Below are 22,457 nucleotides of genomic sequence, written 5' to 3'. Positions count from 1 at the left end.
AGGAATGAGGTCTATTGTAAATAATGTTTGAATTATAACAGTGGTCTCTGTAAAGTATATGAGAAGAAGTAATTAGAAGCAATTTGCAAATTGCCTACATAAATGTTGAAATGTGAAAGTAAAACAAAACGAGAGGGCATTACACAGTCAATGGACAGATCATGAACATGTGAGCTTTTTGACTTTGGGGAGATTCCTTCTCTCAGCCCAGGGACCCTCCACTTTGCAGAGAGAAAGAAATAGAGAGAGAGAGAGAGAGAGAGAGAGAGAGAGAAAGCGAGAGAGGTCTTTGCTGTGCTGTGCTGTTTTCATGTGCAAATCAGTTTTTTTGGTTGGGTTGTTTTTGGAGAGTGTCAGAGCCCTCCTGCAACCTCTGGGAATGTTTGGACATATTGGCTTTTGTTTTGACTGCTTGGTGTAATCCATAGGCCTGGAGTTTGGAGTTTGTAGTAGTCCATGCATCCAGCATAAGTTGTGTGTGACCTCTCTTCTACGTCCACAAAGGGATGGGTGTTTTTTTGATAAATCATTATTGACATACTGAATGGTTTCACTCAGGACTGCTCTCCATGTTTGCCAGTGTTTTGTAACTATAGCTGACCATGACTTGTGTTACTTTTGTTATCTTGAATTCATGATATGTGTAATTGATCATTTGATTATCAAAATATTCTGGTTGGTGTCTCCAGTGACTAATTATATTTATTTCTAATATACCATGACCATGAAAATACCAAATAGACACAACGTGTGCAGTTGACCATTTGATCATCATTTATGGAACTGTAGATGCTTCTGTGAGTGGTGAGTGTGCTTTTTAGCATGCGCTCTGAGGTTCATTGTGAAAGAGCACATTTTCCAAGATGCCCTCAGGCACTTCAAGGGGCAGTGTAAGTACATTTTTATCCAGCTATCTGTCAGATGTAATGAATTTCTCCTTATGGTCCACTATCTATTCGTTCTGTGTGCACACTCTGTTCATACCAAAGAGTGAAGAAGCCCATACATATGCTGCATTCAGGAAAACTCGGAAGTTGGATATTTCCTAGTTGTAATCTCCCAGTTTCATTCCAGACAAACTTGGAGCTCATAAATTCAGACCTACTGGGAAAAAAGTACAATGGAACACCACTCAAAGTTGGAATTCCCACTTCCCACTAAACTCAGGGCAAGCGATCTACCCCGACTTCAAAGTCAGAACTGGCTGACTCCAGACTCCTCTAATTTCCATTTCCTGAATCACAGTGCCCTGTTCCTTCACCATGGTAACCACCTGCCTATAACATGCTTGCACACCTACTCCCCTGCTTAAATAGGGGCACCATGCGCACCCCCCCACTGACTGCTAGTGCTACTGTCGTTCCTGTAACCTTGGTTACCGCCACTTGTTTTGGGGTGGGTCATTCGGGACACAGGTAAGTCCTCTCTCATCGCCGTGTATGCCCCACATGCGCGTGTGGGGAGAGAGGAAGATCAAAGACGCAGAGGCCAGCTGTTGAGAAGGAGTTCCCATCTGCCTTATGCAAAAATTGCAGGGGAAGTGCTCTGCCATCCAGCTGTTCCCTGAGCGCTTTCAGCTGCTCCAATGTGCCTCTTAACCCTAAACCCTGGGCTTAATTGGAAGCAGTCGGAGACAGGCACACCACCAGTCGGATCCCTGAGCAGTTTTCATCTCTCTCTCTCTCGCTCCTCTCTCCAGAGAGAGGAAGAGGGCCTCCACTGTCTAGACGAGTAGTGGAGGTGGGCCTCGGGAGGTTTCAGGTCTGTTTCTATATCGGTTGCCAGTTGGTGTCATTTTGTCTTTTGTCCGAAATGTCTGTCCATCATAAGCACTGGAACATTTTTACTAACAGATCCCTTGCTGACGCCTGGCGTGAGAGTTAGTTTCCTAGATATAATTTCTTGACAGCTGAATGACAAGCAAGTTTTCACATATGGCATTTGACATTTTTCCTGCACAGCATTGAATTGACTAAAGCAAATAATTCATATGTAATTGTTTTAACATGCACATGCAGTAACTGAAGTGTTGATCTACACCAGCATTTTGGGGTCTGGCTAGTAAAATAAAAAAAATAAAAATTTCATTGGATGCTATGCTGGATGTAGCTTCTTGTTTTTGATGAATCCTTTAATTATCTAAATTGGTATAGTCTAATTAATATACTATCAGTGAATTTAAGTCACTGTTCCACTACACGTATTCTCTTAATCTTAGTTTTCAGCTGCTATGTCTTGGACATGTTTGCAAACTCTGCAGAAATATATTTCACTGTCTGCCTTATTAGGTTGTTAACAAAATCATGGAACACCTGCTCTTGCAAGCTCCCAACATTACTCTCTCTCTCTCTCTCTCTCTCTCTCTTTCTCTCTCTCTCTCGCATATCTTATCTCATTTCAGTGGTTGCACATAAATCCAAGCAAGGAGTGTCAGTCAAAATATTTCACTTTCACTGGCCATGTGTGTTACTTTTTCAGAGCCTTGTTAGTTGCCAGCACTTGTGTGTGTGTGTGTGTGTGTCTGTGTGTGTATGTGTGTGTGTGTGTGTGTGTGTGTGTGTGTGTGTGTGTGTGTGTGTGTGGGGGTGTGGGTAAGTGTGCCTTTTACACGCCTTAAGTGCCTGTGTTTTCCCCCTTCGCTCATTTTTTACACCTCGTTCCAACTCGTCGTCGGGATTTATGGACATCTTTGTGTTTTTAACAACATCTCCAGACAGCACCAGCCAGAATCGGATCCCCACAGGCCCCATTTCCCCGGTATCACATCATTCTACTAGGTGTAAGAACGCAATACCCCCTCCCCCCCTAACAGTTATCATGAAACGTACTCTAGGACCTCGCCAGAGAGCATCAGATGCGTGAACGGAACAGGCCCAGCTATGGTGTAGGTGTACTGGATCCGTACTAAACCAAGACCACTCTGGCTTGTCATAATGTAGGCTATGTCGTGCCTTGTGTTTTATACACAGTCACAGGAATGTGCATGGCCAATGCTCGAGGAACATTGGAAACATACTGTAGTTACCTTTCAAGAGTTAGATGCTATCTGCCTAGTTACGACAGTATGTTTCGTGATGGTGCAAATCAAGATGACAAACGGATCTGGCCTTCTGCTCCAAGGTCCCTTATTGCATGCCAGTTAGTAAAGTAGCAAAGGGGCCACAGTGAAGTACTGAAATATACACACACACACACACTCTTACACTCTCAGAGACACACACACATCCACACACAGGAAGTAGAGCTGAAATGTAGACATGCTAGAGAGTTCTGTCTGGTCATACACTTAAGAAGTGAGGGGAGGCAGGTGGCAGCCGCAGAGACATTGACTCCGACTTTAGCAGTCAGACCTACTGATGTTGCATTTAATCGGTAAGCCACCTGCTCCCTCAAAACTCATAGCAAGATCATAAGATCAGAGCAAGATCAAACCAAGACACAGATCATTTAACAGAAAAAATAAATAAAATAATATTGATTGCTGTCACTATTAATAGTAAATAATGACCATTTATATTTAGCAGGTGCTTTTATCTAAAGTGACTTACAGTGTAACAAAAGAAGCAAATGAAGATACCACAGCTCAGTAATGACCTGAAAAAGTAAATTAAGTCAATTAGTTTGTACAAAGGTGTATGTGTGCTTGTGGGAATCAGACCGATGTCCCTAGCCTGCTTTCCGAACAGAGAAATGAAGTTGTGTGTCATTTGGTGTCATTTTAAATTCAGTGGCAAAAACTATGGTAGACCAAATGATGGGCTGATGTTGTGTGTGGTTGTGTACACAACAACGGAAGACATGTGGAGTGCAACGATGAAGAAACTGTCTACTGCACAAAGAGGATGTGGGTTGTAGTTTTTAATGAAGTAAATATGTTTCATCTCTGACAGTGGTCCTTTACTGCTCTGCTAATCTCCTTGGATCTCAGAACTTTGACCGCTAACCAGCTCAAGACAGCCTTAGGTACCCAACTCCTACGTGGTCTTCCACTTGATAGAGCCTCTTCACCAGAGAGGCATGCCGTGGTGGATTTGCAGGGAAAACTTCCACTCTGGAAACTTACCCTCTTGTTAATAGACACTGTTCTTTATCCCCGCCAGCTGTTTCCTTCATTGAAAAAGGGGGCCCAACTTGGACGGATCGTAATGGAAGCCAGACCAACCCAAATTCCCTGACGATAATTACCCCCAAGCCCATTAGGCTTCTGTAAAAGTTTTTTTGATGTGACACAATGAAACGCCAGAGACACAGACTGTGGTGGCTGGGAGCAGAAGACGGCCATTAAACGTTCTGAACATTGTGTCTGGTCGTCGATGGAAACACTGTCTCATTGTGATGTCAGTTCATGTAGAGCCCTCACCTCTACGTGTCCCCTACGTGGGATGGCTTGCAAATGGTTGATATGATCAACACTCTATGTGTGACACTGTTTTTCCTGCCCGACATTCTCCTTTGAATTGATTGTAATACAATGTTTTAGCATACACTGGATTGCGAAACTATGACGTTTACAAGTTCGTATTAGGAGGTACATGACACAGCCTTCATAAAATGACATTTACAGTGGAAATATGAGTGGGTAGCACTTGTGGTGTCATATAGTGTCCCTTCTGGGTTGTGTCAAGTTCTGCAAGTGTGTTCTAATACGAGATTGTGTTGTCATCATTTAAAAGGATGCTTTTCCCACTAAAATATCGCCATACAGTTTTACAACCCAAAGATTCTTTATTTGCCTCTATGGAGAGCCCTTGAAGACATTACAGTACTTGCCTAAATTAAGAATCCTCACCTTTATAACACTCATTTTCAGCCTGTTGGGTTGGAAGCTTTGATCATTTGTGTTGGCAAACAGGTCTCTGTTGAACCTTTTCCTTATAATGGCCCTTTCATCAGCAATCATCAATCTTAACAAATTGTATGAGGTTTTGTAGAAGTGAAACCTTTAGAAAAGGCTCTCTGTGGGCGTAACAGATAATATACACAAATCAGATTGATTATGTATATGACCTTTTCTTTTCCCTCTTAATTCGTCTTCACTGAAGAAAAAAACAGTGAAAAGAAGAAAAAGATTAAAAAAAAACATCCCCACCCCCACTCTCCCTCCCTCTGTTGGATCCACACACATTTCTAAAGTTAAGTTTGCAGACTCACTGTCTGAAGCCGCCACTGTGCAGACATGGCACCAGAGTTCGGGGTCCAACCTATCATTTGGTCTGCCGCTTCCTCTGCCAGGGTTTCCTCCAGTCATCACTGCTGACAGATACACAGCCACTCTCAATCATTATCCAGCTATGCAAGTCCAATGGGTGGAAGGGATGGAATCACATGCAACATAAAAAAAAGATAGAAAATAAGATGTTTCCGCAACAAGAAATGGTCAGTGCAACACAGCAGACTAACTGACCTCCACCGTAACAAATCTGTAAACATTTACATCCTATTTAGTCTCAGTCTGTTAGAAGATAGATATTTTGTTGACACGTAACTCAAATAACAATGGCAAATTTCAACAAGATGTTCGCAAATGTTCATTGTTTGCCCAGTGTGACAAATTCATGTCTGGCCGAGAGAGACTGGTCTACCAAACCTTTCCCATTGCTGGGAATTAAGGCTTGCAGTTCAACTCGAGTCGTAATGATGGGTAGAGAAAATGGCAATGAATTTGCAGTCATTCTTGTCCTCCTCATATCACATAGTATTTTATTCTTAAGTGTGTGTGTGTGTGTGTGTGTGTGTGTGTGTGTGTGTGTGTGTGTGTGTGTGTGTGTGTGTGTGTGTGTGTGTGTGTGTGTGTGTGTGTATATGTGCGTTTTCTGAATGTCAGTCTTACAGTAAGCTACATTCACACAGGAAGACACGTGGGTGACACCATAGAATGTTAATGAAGTTTAGGTGATTACAGGCCAAATATATACGTTGACACCATGAAACTAATGTCCTCCTTTGAGGGACCTTGCGATGTGTGACAGGCAAATCACTAGATGTCTGAATGAGGTATTAGGGCATCTGCTTGCCAACTGTGTGTGGTCGACAAGGTGCAGGCACAGGATTTCAGGGGGGAAGAAACAGGATAATAAATAAGCAGCCTAGAGTTATTTTTGCCGCTGGAAGATTTCCATCCTAAGGCAGCTCATTTTGAGTTGAATGGAGAGGCGTTGCAGCTGATCCAATAAATTACTTTATACATTTATCTAAAACAGATGAGAAACCACTTACCTACTGTCGGCTACTTTTGGAATCAGACTTTTTTTTTCTATGGTGCCTCTTGGTAGTATGTATCAAAGTAACGACGGAGAATCTTGGATGATGTAAGAGGTGTGCAATATCTACTTTAAAGATACATTTCTATTTTAGTAGATGAATTTGCAGTCAAACACGCAAAAAACTAATAACCTTTGGATAAAAGTAGATTTTTTAAAATAAATATGTATACTGTATATTGGTCCTGATGGCCTAATTTCATTCAGGCCTCAAGCAGGTGGTTTCAAATGAGTAACCCACCCAGTGATTTCGCTCCAAGCAAACCCTCCTATCCTGGACCGCTGTGGCCTCCACAAGTCCGTTTCATGTGGACGGGCCTCCATTCGGTCCCGACGCCAGGGGACCCTTTCCAAAACCCGTGTGGGTCATGGTCCCCTTGCTCCCCTCCGTCTGTCAAACTCATTGGGCCGCCGCGCAGGGCTTTGATGTGGCCCGCTAAAGAGAAGCCCTATATGGGGTGGATGGATGGATGTGCCATTTGTCCCTTCTCAGCCACCGTACCTCCCCATGAATAGAGTTAAGTGGAATGTCAGGAACATCAATCAGGATTCCCTGCCTTGCTGTGGGTTGTGTGTGTGTGTGTGTGTGTGTGTGTGTGTGTGTGTGTGCGACCTAAAAACCAATGACCGGTTTCAGAGACATAAAACATGTTTCTCATGATATAGCTTCAAGAAAATATTGGGCTGTAAGCACTACATAGTGTTCTTGAATTGCAGCCTTCATATTTTAAGTTTTTGCAGATATGTCAGGAGTTCAATCAGTGGATGGAAGTGCTATTAACCTAAAGCTGGCTGGTGACTCTTTTGACTGATGCTTTGATGCGAGTCAGTGGTTATTTTCAGTTATCACAAGAGGAAAAGAGATTCACACACCAGATAGCTCCCATTCATAATCTTTTTTTGTCATTGTGTGACGTTTCGAACTTGTTACTCTACCTCAGAAGTCTTGTGATACTTTCATACTGGAACTATCCAACTTTGGCCTAGGATGTGCGTGGCTTTACGCTTCTCATTTCCAGTTATCCCCACGTTTAGGACTGGAGCATGGAAGGGTAAAAAACAGGAGCAGGAATTTTTCAAGTAGCTGGAAATATGAAAGTGCCTTACCTATTTGTGTAACGTCTCTACCGTATGCCTCTGCGGTCCACTCTTTTATTCAAAGGCTTGGAATGTCGCATGAAGGTGTTTTGAGGTTACTGGCTCATGACTCACACACTCCTGTCGTCTGAACAATCCTCATGTCTGTCCTGCTTGCTTGCGCACACACACACACACACACACACACACACACACACACACATAGACAGACAGACACACACACACACACACACACACACATGTATTTTCTATTAAAGGGTTTCCCCAAGTATTTTCACAATGTGTCATATTTGCCATGTCTACCCGTCTGGCAGCTTACTGTAAATGACGGAAAATCCATTGTAAACCCGACTCTCAAACCCGAAGCCAGTGCACACATAATTGCCTTTTTTATTATGTAGTATCCATTACATAACCACACAGAGTATTCCTTCATTACTGGTCAGACAAAAATGCCAATGCGTATACAAAGAACACAAGCTTATAGGGTGAGTGTTAAAATTTACACACATCTAATGTCAACTTTAGGGGTTAAGCTTTCCAAAACATCTGGTACAGGCATTGTAGTGTGTGTGTGTGTGTGTGTGTGTGTGTGTGTGTGTGTGTGTGTATGGGCAATGACCAGTCCAAAGTACTGATCTTGTTTTAGTAGACATAATGTATGAGTAATTTCATAGTTCACCTCAGGAATGTATGGACACATAATAGTCACTGTCTGCTGTTGCTGTTGCCCACAAAGTCAAATATCGTTCACTACGTAATATCTACTCTTAATGTGTCTGTGTATGTGTGTCTGTGTGTGTCTGTGTGTGTCTATGTGTGTCTGTGTGTGTGTGTGTGTGTGTGTGTTCTTAGCGTAAGTGGTCAGTGTGTTTTGACTGAAGCGTGAGTCAGTCGGTCAGTTTTGTGTCCTGGATCCACATGTCTGTATGTCTGTGTTCTGCTTCCTGATGCGGCGACTGTCCAAAGACCTGTGGGATCCGATACTGACGGTGTTCCCAGACCATCCTCTTCCTCTGCTCTTCACTGTGTTTGTTCCCAGTACACAGTCTCGGTCGAGAACCCACACACACACATACATACACACACCTACACACACAAACACTGTCGCCCCTGTGCCAAGGATGTGGGCTTTTTTTCCATCAGGCAGGAGGGGAACAGCTGGCATGGCTGTGCACGTGAAAAGGGAATGCCTGCTTGGTGGTGATCACTGGCCAGGCCACAGGAGTGGGTACAAAACGGCAGTCCTGGTGCCGCCCTGTTACACATTAGACAGGTCTGCCGCAGGGAATTCCCGCTTGTGGTCGGCATGCCGGGATCACCACCACCCTTTACTGGTGTTGTCTCATCCCCCTGCTCTCTCTCTCTCACTCTCTCTCTCTCTTTCTCTTTCTTTCTCTCTCTCACTATCTCTGTCTGTCTCTCTCTCTCTCTTCTGTCTCTCTCTCTCTCTCTCTCTTTTCTGTCTGTCTGTCTCTCTTTCTGTCTCTGTCTCTCTCCATTTCTGTTTGTCTCTCTTTTTCTGTCTGTGTATCTTTCTCTTCTCTCTCTCTCTCTCTCTCTCTCTCTCTGTTGTGCACACATGGGAACACTATCACATGGAGGGCCCATGTGCACCATGAGTCAAGCAAACAGTTCTCCATCCTTTTCTGCTCGTTTGTTTGTTTGTTTTGGTGGTTGTACACGAGTACCGTACATTTAATCTTGTGATCTGTACTACGGTTTTGCTTCCATGGTAGCCATTTGGTGTGGTTTCTTCTTCTGTGTGTGTGTGTGTGTGTGTGTGTGTGTGTGTGTGTGTGTGTGTGTGTGTGTGTATGTGTGTGTGTGTGCATGTGTGTGTGTGTGTGTGTGTGTGTGTGTGTGTGTGTGTGTGTGTATGAGCCATTTGCCATTTGGTTTAACTTCTGCTGTCCATGAACTTATCTTAGCTGATCTGAGTTGATCTGTCAAGTTTTTGAGAGAAGTTTAGTTTACAGGACACACTTGTGTGTGTGTGTGTGTGTGTTTGTGTTTGTATTCATGTGCACTTGCTATTTCTGACAGTTCCCATTCTTTGATCGGTCATCAGTCTTGTCATCATAGTTTGTATGGGTTGAGGACACGTAGCCTGGATACTGACTTTGCAGAGAGTCTGGCCTAGATCCATTGGCAAACGTTTATTTCCTGGTTGGTGGACGCTTGTCTGAAGTTTGAAATCATTGGAGTTTAATCACTAACGTTTGGTAATGACATATGTTAACCACGGGGGACACAACGATAACGATAGACTTGCAACTTAAACGTAATCGCTCTCAGGAACGCCCTCTGTTCGCTGGTTGGTTCGGAGACAAGTTGCCGAAGTAAACAAAGTGAACGGGAGCTATTCCAGACGGAGTACTGTAGGGAAAAGAAATTGAGCGGAAGTACGTAGGCAGGCGGAGGCCAGACTAGAGGACACGATCCCTCATGACCTCAACCCATACAAACTATATGAGGATGACCAGCCAGACCATGACCTGACTAAGCCAAGGATGGGTTGCATAATGACAATTAGACATAGGAGGGAGTTACAAAACACAAATCAAAGTCATTCTTCGGTGACACCCTGCATTCCATCTAAACTGATAACTGGTGGAAGAAAGTAGACCATGCCAGAATTGCCAGGGGTGTGGTTGTCAGCTCTCCAAAGACTGACTTCTGCCTCTGAAGTGTGTGAGGGAAGACGGAGAACAGAGATAAGATGCTGGCTCGCTACACTGCTCACTCCTCTTTGATTATCTAGGCTGCCCTTCCCAAAAACCCATCGTCGTGTTACCACCCAAAGGGGAAAGTGTTCAAATTGACCCTTTTCAGTAGGTACCATCTCACTGGTGTAATTGGAATCTTGATTAATTCTAAAAAATACTTTGATCCATTGAATATACTGCGGAATGTTAGAATCTTATTTTCTAAAACTGATAGTTCCGGTCCTTGATTGTGATTTGCTGAATCACGTTCGATGCCATTGTAAAATGCAGCATAAACATACACCTTGACTGCATTTTGTTCTAAATTACTGCGCATAACTTGATACAAAAGTTAAAGTAGCTGCGTCTCAACGTTGCTTGGCAACCATTCAGATAGATGAAATAAATTTCTTGGCAGAAGAATGATTATCTAGAATAACCAGTTATAACTAGAATAACTTGTTATATTTGTAGTTGCTGTGCCTTTACTTTATGAAACTTTGCCAGGTATTTATAGTCCGCTGGCGCGTTGTGCCGAACAACGCTCCTTAGCTGTTGTAGAATCAGTGTAACCTACTGTACGGCCTCTCGGGGCTTATTGCTTAAGTTGTTTAAATTCTTTCATTAGAATGTTCAAAACTCCCCTTATGTATGAGTCCCACAAGCACATCTTAAGATACTAAATGAGTTGTTAAGGCTCAGGTTTGTAGCACAGAGCAATTACTGAGTGGAATCACTTTATAGTAAGCGTTCTTAGTTTAGCAGACTGTATGGAAGTAATGGAGTGTCTTCTCAACAAGATTAAGTCCCCCAAACAAATAGATTTTGATTAGGCCTCCTCCTCACACGTACTCACACTTACTCACACTTACACATGGACTGTGCAACCATTCAAATACCTCTCTGCCCGCAGATGTCCTTTTATGTTATGTGACCTGATCTGGCAAAAATGAGTCACAGTGACCCAAAATTCAAAATTGAGATTTTGGTATCAATGGACAGAGGACACCATGAGCTTTAAAACGATCTCCTGGTCAAAGTCATATCTTGAATTTTTACAGCATACAGCATTTTGAATTATGGCCTCCCACCATCTTTTTCCAATTAAAAAACTGAGAAAATTGTGTTTGAAGTTACAGGTTACAGGTAGGATTTGCCCACTTGAATAATAGTTTTTGTAACTTTACATTCTTGTCTTGACTATGAAAACACTAAAAAACTAAAATCTATATTTTCAGTGATTTTTGAAGTAATCATCCTGTATCTCAAAATTAGAATGTGCAGCTTGTGACTCATTTTGTCAGATCAGGTCACATGTTCTTTGATGCTGTCATGTCTTATGTTTTAGATGGTCTTTTATGCTGTAAATATTCCTCTACATGTACTTTGTATGATGACACAAGCTATTGTGAATCATTGTTGAAGTATGTAAATGCCAGACATATTTCTGTGCGATAAGTGAAAATAAAGTATTATCTAATCTAATTGAAGTAGTTCATGATGTTCTGCATTACAAATCATAATCTTAAAATTAACCCTAACCCAAAGTACATGTTGAAACAATGCTTTTAAGAAGTATGCTGTCCTTATCAATTAATTACCTACCGACACTTAAGAGAAAGTGGGCCGATAACCAAGTATCAACCAACCTTCAAACAGACCTTAAAGGAAAACTCTGGCGATTTTTCACATAGATCTCTGTGTTTCTCGAGGTCACGAGTACTGTCGGTACAAAAAAAATCGATGCTTCCTAACCTAGCTCGAGTTGCTACAGCAAACAGCTAGAGCAACCAAACAGATTCAGTGCTACACTCTGGGGGCATGATTTTAAAGCTAGGCCAACTTGTTTAGGAATAAATTCTATAGCAGTTAACTTACATAAACGTAGCATTTTGATTTCACTTTTCCTGCATTGTATTTCTGTTCAGAGTGGTGATCTTTGGAATGAGACATCATTCACTTGGCAATCGGTTTTATAGATTTGTCCATTTCAAACTTTGATCAGTTTCATGTCTATCAGTAAGCTCATAGAACATGGACGAAAAGATGGATGAATTGAACACAAAATATGGATAGAAATCTCTGTCCACATGCGTGTCCATATTTAACACTGAGCGTAAATGATCCTTAGTTAGTGTTAGTTTGATGGAGGTTTGATAGTGCAAACATTTCCCTCAATGAGTAATAGTTGGTTCCTTTGAGTTCCCTCTCCGGGGTCTTCATTAATTGCAACAAGATGCCACTGGGCTGGTTGCTGTACTGCATGGTTTCAAGAGAGAGACGGTCTTTGGTTGTTTCCGAGGCCTAAAATAGAAATGAAAAATTAGGTTTCCGACTGTGTTTTACTTATCCTCTCGAAAACCTCTCTGGCTTAGCACTCAGACTGACGACAAAGTCAGATCATTGATCAGAGATGGGTGTAGAGGGTGGCGAGTTTGTTTCAAGGAACATTTGATGTCATCTGTTGATGTTCAGCGTCGTTTGCAAATGCGTGTGAGGTTGGGAAACCATGGAGTTGAGTGGGCCAAAGCCTATCCTTGTGGTCAATAGGCCATGGTTAGGCCCCGTTTCATCATTTTCCCAGAATTCCCCCATGCTCTCCCAAGAGAGCCCTCAAGGTTCCGACGTCAGTCAGCTTCAAAACGCCCCTCGGTTGTTTCCTCAGACCAAATAAAGTTCTGTTGAGTTCTATTGACACGTGATTCAAATGGTTCTCAAATAGACAAATGTTTTCTTTTCCTAATTCAGTTGTTGGGTGGGTTTTTGTAACAGCCTATCGTACGCCCATGTTACTCACTGTACTGTACTGTACTGTACTGTACTGTACTGTACAGTTAAGAGGTCTGTAAATCTCCCACTCATTCTCAAACCAAAGTGAGTTCATAGGGTCGTAACCACAGCTACAAACACGGGAAGAAGGCTTCCCAGCATACTGTGGCCAGTCCGTGTGTGTGTGTGTGTGTGTGTGTGTGTGTGTGCGTGTGTGTGTGCATGCTGCCTATGAGTAGTTAACACCGTCTTCTCTCTGTGTTTTTCCCGACTCTCCAGCAACCCACGCCGACACTCCCCGTGGTTGTGAAGATGGGCCATGCACACGCAGGCGTGGGAAAGGTAAGACCCCAACAGCACCCACCCTCAACTGCAACCGCAACCTCAACCTGCACCCCATCCACCATCATCTCTGTCACCCCACCCAACACACACACTTTACACCCCCAGACCTCCGTCATCATATCAGCATTAGCACTATGGGAAAATCAGCTTATTATACAATATGTAAACACCCGGCTTGTATAAAAGAGAGAGAGAAAGAGAGACAGAGAATCCATTCCAAAGGGCTAGATTTCAGGGCATCCGGCCCTGGCGAGATAAAGGATCGCCTGAAGCATGCAATCCATTTCTTTCTCTCTTATCAGGACTAAATGGTGTGAAGTTATGCTCTAATTGTTGAATCAGGCATTCTCTCTCTCTTTTTCTTTCTCTCTGTCCATGTTTCTCTCTCTGCCTCTCTCTCTCTCTCTCTCTCTCTCTCTCTCTCTCTCCTTCTCTCTCTCTCCATCTCTGGGTGGCTACACCCTTCTTGATGGTTCTCAACACTTTTCTCTCTGGGGAAAAAGGGGGCCAGGGTGCTGGGGGCTCAGGCAGGGAGCTTTCGGGGGACTTCCCAGGGTGGGAGTGGGCGCCGGTACAGAACAAGAGTGTTTATCAGGCCCGCTGTCTAGGGAGCAAAGTTGAGAAACCCAATCCTGCCAGAGCAACTCCCAATGTCATGATGCAGGGTTTTGCATGTGCAGAAAAGTTACCCATGTACAGCCTGTTCCTAGGCCTCCCCACAGGCCCATAGAGACCACTGAGGATGTAGAGATAGGCAAGGCAGTTTAGGTGGTTCACAGAAGTTACGGTTCAGGGCCTGTCCTTGGAAAAAACAAAGTCAAAAAATCAATGTACAAGACATATAGAGGCTTGAAATTGTGTTTCTCTCAGGCCCCATGGTAGGGTAAACAACAACAATAACAATACAGTGACAATAACAACACCAGTACACGGTAGAGAGTAAGAGATAAAAAATACAGCAGAAGCATACCCACTGTATGCCCCCAAATAAAAGTATTTGTCAGATATAAGGGCCGTTTCCACCAATGAATTTACCTGGTGAATTTACCTGTTTGGGCATGTCTTCCTTCACAGAACACGCCCCTAAGGGCTTTTTTCAAGGCTTTTTCAGGGCCAGGGATAGGTACTTTTTTTGGTCACGAAAAAGTCCTCGATGCTGATTGGATATGACTAAAACGTAGTCTACAGAAACATAGGCTACATGTGAGCTTCATGAGAGAAACTAACTAGTCTCCATCACCTTATTTGATTAACATCAAACGTTTTTAATTGTTGTTAGAATACAATTAAGAAACAGAATTAGCGTTTTTGTTAGATCACAATTACGTGAGTCTAAAAGTTGTCGCCGTTATTACCATCCTTGACTACAAGACACCGTAAGGGGGATCAACAAATTAACTTGTTGACGTTTTGATAAAGCTACTAAACTGGTAGACGGCGTTTTTATAACCTTCGGCTAACTGAGCCAGAGACTTTCTAATGAGGAGACACAGCACTCAAAAAATCATCCACAGAAATGCATGGGGTTAGTTTGTCAACGCCAATATGGCAGTTGTCTACACATATCCCGCTCCTTCCGCGGCAAAAAAGTCGACATGTGAATACATTGTGCCAATCATGTGGTGTGTTATGAATACAATGTGCCAGTCATGTGTTGTGATCTCGCCGCTGGAGCAAGGTTGGTGTCGTGAAGCCTTGCGCATACGCATTTCTGCTGAAATAGATGCCCGATAAGTGCCCAAAAAGCGTTACAATATGGCCGCCAAGTGGAGGGACTTGCCTCAAAGGACTGAGCCTATCTAAAACATTCACTTACTCATAAAATCGAGTAGTAGAATATTATTGTGATGTTGGCCAAATGGTGAGATGCTAAATTAAGCTACATTGAGTTACATTGGCGCCAACATAAGGCAGGCTTCTCGCTGTCATTTCGAGTAAACTCCATTATCTCGTTATATCCGAGCATTAATCACAAATTCTCATAGATTGTATTAAGGTGTTTTTGCAACATCAGCATAGAGGATTGTGACTTAGTGTAATTTCAGCAATGTCTGACTAACCTTCGAGCATCAACTCCACTAAATCACCGGAGCTGCTCTTGCCTCCCCTCTGTGTCATGCGAAACATTTGGAATGATCACGTTTCCTTCGGAGTCTGGTAAATCCCGCTAGGGTCCCTTTTTCTAATGGAGACACGACGGCTGAGAAGGCCAAGTGAGAGGGCGTAGTCTGTAATTTTCTAAATTTACCCCCAATGGAAACGAGGCTATAAAGGACTTCATCTCATACACTTCCTCACTGTGCTGAACTGCACCTTCCTGTCTCCTGTTTGATTTTGTATGTTCTGTCAAGGATCACCAGCACAGATTAGTACACTTGAGATTAACACACCTGCACAGCTGAAGATTCCTCTCCCCTGGTCCTATGGCACAAAGGCATCAAGGAAGAATACAGCTATTTAGGACAATGATAGCTACAGTACACAGACACACACATAATAAGTACACAGATGCACACACACACACACACACACACACACACACACACACACACACACACACACACACACACATACACACACACATACGCATGTGTGTCGAGGACCCCTGGGCCCAAAAGTACACTCATGGATGCGGAGGCGGATGGAGTACCTCCATCATGACCGGGCTCCCCCTTGTCTCAGCAAGAACTGGAAGCGCTTCAACATTCCAGCGGGCCCCCGCCTCGAGCGCTCCTTAAGAGAGTTCCCTTGACCCCTTTGACCTCTGGTGACCCCGATGGAACAAGGGCAGAGAGGGAACAGCACATGGAGGGAAAGAAGTACAAGAGAGAGAGAGAGAGGAGTAGAGAGAGAGAGGGAGAGAGAAAGAGAGGGGGAGGGAGGGAGAGAGGAGGGGACTGTCTTGGAAGCAGGCCATCCCCCCTCTGATGTTCTCAGCGCTCCACTTGCCCCCTGAACAAACTGTGCCTTTACACCACAGCCGAGGGAATTCCCTCCTCTCCTCATTCCTCTATAAACAGGACAGGGAGCGGCTATTTACATTCATTAATTACTTTTAAGTTCACAGTTACCCACAGGACAGGAAAGGTACACTTTTAATGCCATCACTTATCTTCTACACAGGACACATTCTCACCTAGACAAGGGGAAAAGTGCTGTGAGAATCATGTTCTTTGATTTCTCAAGTGCTTTTACCACCATCCAACCCCTCAGACTGGGAGACAAGCTCTTGCAGATGGGTGTGGACGCTCACCTGGTAACCTGGATTACAGACTACCTGACCGAGCGACCACAGTTTGTCAGACTGAAGAACTGTCTCTCTGACACTGTGATCAGCAGCACCGGAGCGCCACAGGGAACTGTGCTCTCTCCAGTCCTGTTCACCCTGTACACATCTGACTTCTGCTACAACACCGAGTCATGCCACATGTAGAAGTTTTCTGACGATACTGCAATTGTGGGGTGTATCAGGGACGAGCAAGAGGAGGAGTACAGGAGCCTGGTGGAGGACTTTGTGCAATGGTGCAAACTCAATCACCTTCAACTCAACACTTCAAAGACCAAGGAGATGGTGATGGATTTCCGCAGGTCTAAGCCCGCTCTGCTACCAGTCTCCATTGATGGGGTCAATGTGGAGGTGGTAAGCACCTACAAGTATCTGGGTCTCCACCTGGACAATAAACTGGACTGGTCAGCCAACACTGACGCACTCTACAAGAAAGGGCAGAGCAGGCTGTACTTCCTGAGGAGGCTGCGGTCCTTCAATGTGTGCAGCAAGCTCCTCAGGATGTTCTACCAGTCTGTTGTGGCCAGCGTCCTCTTCTATGCAGTGGTATGCTGGGGAGGAAGCACAAAGAAGAAGGATGCTGGGCGACTTGACAGGCTGGTAAGGAAGGCTGGTTCTGTAGTGGGAGCTGAACTGGAGTGCATCACTTCAATATCTGACAAAAGGACCCTGAACAAACTGATCAACATCTTGGACAATGAATGCCATCCACTCTACAGCACTATTAAAAGCAAAAAAGAGCTTGATCAGCTGGAGACTTGGCTCACTGCCATGCACAACTGAAGGCTGAGGAAGTCATTTGTCCCCAGGACCATTGAACTGTTCAATGCTTCACTAAAGGGAAGAGGAGAGATAGACTTCTCTGCATAGTCTGTCTGCCTCTCCACCCTCTTCATGTTTGAGTACTGACTGACTACCTTTACTACTGTTTTACTACTGTTTTACTATTGTACACAGCCTAATGTTTTTTACTTCTGTTTTCCTGCTACACTGTTTTCATGCTCTATTGGCACACATGATCAATGGCTTCTGCTACAATACTGAATGGCTGTAACCCTATTACCTCAACCTGTTCTTGCACTGACATAGTTTTTTATATTACCTTGTCTACATTATACTTTACTCCCCTATTTCTCCATATTATTTATGCTGGTGTCTAGACCTTATTATTGCACTGTTGCACTGTTGGACTAATGTTGGACTACTTTTTGCACCTTCACCATGACACTCACTCTCTTGGGCACCTTACCATGCACACATAACTAAAGGAGGACTACTTTTGGACTACTCCTCTTTTGCACCTTCACACAGAACTACTGGGACTGCTGTTGGACTACTTTTTGCACCTTCACCCATGACACTCACTCTCTTGTACTACACCATCACTCACTCTCTAATCTCTATCTAATCAGTGTCCATCCCCCCATGGGATGCAAACCCATGACCTATTGTCCAGCGCTTTGTAGTTCAGCACGGAGGTGGATGTTACATTATGTAAAATTAGTTTCTGCACTGTGTTTTTTTGAATAGTCAAAAACTGTCATGTTATCATTGTCCATTCCCTCAAAGGTCCAAGCACTGTTTACAGCTTTAAAGGTATCTCATCTTTAGTGCTGTCTCTCTCTCTCTCTCTCTCTCTCTCTCTCTCTCTCTCTCTCTCTCTCTCTCTCTCTCTCTCTCTCTCTCTCTCTCTCTCTCTCTCTGAATCTGTATTGCAGAAGACACACATTAATGTCAGAATGGGTTGAATATTTACTGGGCCTTGACATTGAAAAATCCTCTCCTTTTTTCCTAGAAGCCCCGGCGGTGTGCACCTGCATGTGGAGTGGCACAGGGTTATTTGTCTTTTACTGTTCTTGCCTTCCTCTCCTCCTCCTCTCCGCTTCCTCCTCTCCTCCCTTCCTCCTCCTCTCCTCCCTTCCTCCTCCTCTCCTCCCTTCCTCCTCCTCTCCTCCCTTCATCCTCCTCTCCTCCCTTCCTCCTCCTCTCCTGATGGTATTAACAGGAGACTCCAGGAGCCAGACTGTCTGTATAAACTTATTTCCACCTTGCACTGGGAATCACCTGGGACATGGTTAATTCCATACCCATCTCCCCCTTCTCTCTGTCACACACACACACATGTGCACTCATACGCATATACACACACACACACACAGATGTGCACAGACATAGAAACACCCTCTCTCTTTCTCACCAGCCAACACCCACACACACACACACACCCACACACACACCACACACACACACACACCCACGCGCACACACACACACACCCACACACACACCCACACACACACCCACACACACACACCCACACACACACACCCACACACACACCCACACACACACACCCACACACGCATTAATACACACATTACACACATTAATTCCATTATTAATATTATTACCATGCACACACACACACACACACACACACACACACACACACACACACACACACACACACACACACACACACACACACACTCTTTTCTTTATTTTGATTCTCTCCGTGCCCCTCTTTCCCTGATTCATTTTTATTCTTCCTGCTGCTCACCCTCCCTGACTCTGTACTTACTCACATGCCCACCCCTTTTCTCGTCTTACTATCTTTTTCTCTCTCCTTCTCAATCCCCCTTTTCTCTCTGTTTCTCACCCATTCTCTCCTATTCTCTCACTCCACCCCAACCTTATCCCCTATCTGTCTCACCTTCGCACATCTCTCTCTCACGCTCCTTTCTCACGCTCCTCTCTATCTCATGATCCCCCCTCCTCTGTCTCTCCCTCGTTCATGCTCCACTCTCTCTCTCTCTCTCTCTCTCTCTCTCTCTCTCTAATGCCTCACACTGCCATCTCGCCCAGCATTAGTGGTCCAGAGGGCATCCCATCTCGCATCAGTCAACCCCGTTGGCGCCAGATCAAGGCACCTCCCTTCTGTCTTCCACAGAACTGCAGAACCCAGACAACAGATCTCATCTCTGAGCCCAAATCTATCTGTCCCGGTACCATCAGATCTGCCCCACATCTACACCAATTCTGCCCCAGGTGCACTTCGGAGACATTGCCCACCCCTCATCTCTTATGGGCATGAATCACACCACCAGCCAACAGTAATGAGCCAGAGCAAGGCAGTGGGTGCACTGGATATTATCAGCATAATAGGCTTAAGGAAAAAGACATTAACATTAGCCGCAGGACGCGCATTAAAGGCTGGTGATTAATGTGACTGGGAGCCTCTTCACTGCCTTATTCATGTGACCCAAGTGAGATTAATGGTGCATTCAGCTCCCACTATAGCCGTTATTACTCATCATGATGTGGAGTCTTTCCAAAGGGGAATGCACAGGCTGTTATTTTAAACAATATTTGGCTTGTCATGTCCGATATGAGCGAATCACATTACTCATTAGCACGTTAGTGCTGTATAATCTGGAATAATGTTTGCACAAAGCGTGTAAGACATCTGTAGTGGTTTCATTGAAATCTTGTGGTAGCCAGCTGGTTGTTCTACGTTCTCAGCCAATGCAGGTTCTCGGTGGGAAGTTTTCGCAGAACATTTTTTTTCCCTCCAATTAAATTGACTCCACTAAATATCAGGTCTGCAATTCTGATACGATAACATTTCTTTTCAAATTCAAGTAATTGATCCTCTTTGTCCTCAAGATGTGTGTTATGTGTGTGTGTTTGAAAACACTGATGTTTATATGCAGTCCTGGCTCTGTAAATGGGACAGAGAGAGTCATCTGAATAGTTGTGTTAGAATTTGAATGTGTTAGAATAGACTGCACCTTTAACCATGTTTATGTCTCTGACCCCACTGCATGGTTGATGAGCACAAAAATAAAAATCCTTTATGCAGACTTACACACTTACTCATTAAGTAAATAAAAAATCTCTCTCCAGAATTGCAGACTTCATCTTTAACCACGTTTATGTCTTTGACCCCCGTGCATGGCTTCAACCCCCTTTCTTCAGAATCGCAGAGTACACCTTTAACCATGTGTACATGTTTGACCCTTCTTCTCTTCTGTGCAGATTAAGGTGGAGAACCAGGACGACTTCCAGGACATCACCAGTGTTGTCGCTCTGGCCAAAACCTACGCCACCTCTGAGCCTTTCATAGACTCCAAGTACGACATCAGGATCCAGAAGATCGGGAACAACTACAAGGCCTACATGTAAGATGGCTCAAATCTCGCTCTCGCTCTCGCTCTCGCTCTCGCTCTGAGAGTGCCTATGCCTGTGGATCTCTGTTTATCTCTGTGGTTTCCTCTGGTTCTAACCATGTTTTGCATTTTGGCCATGCAGCTGTGTATGTTGGTAGCCTTGTTCACGCAATGAAGCCTTCAGGACAGGATGTTGCCGAACGCACTATTTTTAAAGCGTACAAGCTGGACTCCGAGGAGACCAGACGTCTCTTTGACTGGAGACGATGGGGAAGGGACAGAGAGTTCTGCTCTGTTCTGTCCCAGCTCCGCTCCGCTAGCGACATTCCCAGGCTCCCAGTGCCAACATGTGGGGAAGGATGTTGCCCGCGTCCCGCCCAATCAGCGGAGCCAACAGGTCACCACAGAGCGGGCATCTCATCTCCTCTTTCTGTATCGCCCAGCTTTGTATAAAACTTGGCACCAGCTTGTGGCATCTAGACTCAAGTCAGACAACCTTGTGGCTCTAGACTCAAGTCAGACCTGCATGTCACTAGATTTATGTCAAGCCAACTTGTGCCACTAGACTCAAGTCAGTCCATCTCAAGGAACTAGAATCTACAGCCAGGAATCAGTGCCACAGCTGCCAGTGCAGAGTGGCCAACTGTAGCTTGATCTCAGCACCAGACAAGTTAAAGAGGAGCACTGTATGCTTGAGTGTCCCTAGGATAGTTTTCTCAGTGATGGCTGTACATCAGCTTCTCGAGCTGACTGTCAGTGAAAGGGACAGTCAGGCTAATGCAATTCCTCCGATTAAAAGCATGTCTATGGTCTCTTTTAGACTGGGAAAGTAGACTTTACAGGAGTGTTTGGCCTTGTGGGGTTTTCAAAACATAACATGGTATCACCAGCAAACACTTTAGTCATTGGCCTTGTTTGCAGAGTTCTCTCAACTATTGATGGGCCCTGTTAGAAGTTGCAGCTGTGTTTTAAAATGGCATTGTGCTTGTTGGCGTTTACATATTTAGCTCATAATTTTGTAGAGACAGCTGAACACAGCAGGCCTTATTCATATACCATAATAAGCACTGTTCATAAACACCCTTCACAGCAGTTGGTTGAAATCCTCTGAAGACAGTGCTTTCAGATGCAGTGACTTTTAGAACCCACTTAAAACCCTCAAAGATTTGAATTTTCTTTTTGTTTTAGTTTATTTGCTTCCCAAAGATCTCACATCAAAGCTTGTTTGAGTTGGTTTTTTACACTAAAGACCTGTTTTTTTCCTGTCTCCGTTCAAACAAACAGCCGAGTCATACTCCACCCCCTCAGCATCCACAACCCCCCTTCCCCTCCCAACCCCCCCCCCCCCATTCCTTTCTTATCATCTCCCTCCCTCGCACTGAATGAAAAACAAAGAGCTGCGGCCAACACCACCCCCACCACCACCCTTCTAGTGTTTTCACTCATTTAACCACAGTCATGGCTCAAGCAACAGCAGCAGCAGCAGTGAGGCCCCATTTGCTGTGGCGGTGGCGGCGGTTGGGATGACTCAGAAGCAGAGTTACCCAATGCCCGCCCGCCTGCCTTATCTCCTTACCTCCAACGCCTTCCCCTTCAACTCATCGGCAAAAAACACTCCATCTGTCCACAGCCGTCTGCTTGCGTAGTCGTTATGTGTCCCTCCTCACGATTAGGCCTCGGGGGTGGTGATGGGCGTTAGGGTTTTTAGTTTTTTTTTTTTATTTGGGGGTTTTTTGGTCTGGAGAGGAAAATGAGAAACAGAAGAATGAGTTGCCACTTTAATTGCACCAATCAGAGGGCCTGTTCACTAAGTTGTGTTTCC

General features: G+C 44.4%; 1 protein-coding gene across 1 annotated transcript in view; it reads left to right on the top strand.

The window, feature by feature from the left end:
• Window positions 1–22,457, top strand: part of LOC125310210 (synapsin-3-like) — a 131,469-nt gene that overhangs the window by 94,301 nt on the left and 14,711 nt on the right. The window contains exons 7-8 of the mRNA XM_048267398.1: window positions 13,115–13,177; window positions 20,505–20,647. Of these exons, the coding sequence (XP_048123355.1) occupies window positions 13,115–13,177; window positions 20,505–20,647 (206 nt within the window). The remainder of the gene's footprint in view (window positions 1–13,114; window positions 13,178–20,504; window positions 20,648–22,457) is intronic.

This window comes from Alosa alosa, chromosome 17, assembly GCF_017589495.1.
Source record: "Alosa alosa isolate M-15738 ecotype Scorff River chromosome 17, AALO_Geno_1.1, whole genome shotgun sequence".
NCBI classification, from domain to species: Eukaryota; Metazoa; Chordata; class Actinopteri; order Clupeiformes; family Clupeidae; genus Alosa; species Alosa alosa.
This window is presented reverse-complemented; position numbering and strand designations above follow the sequence as displayed.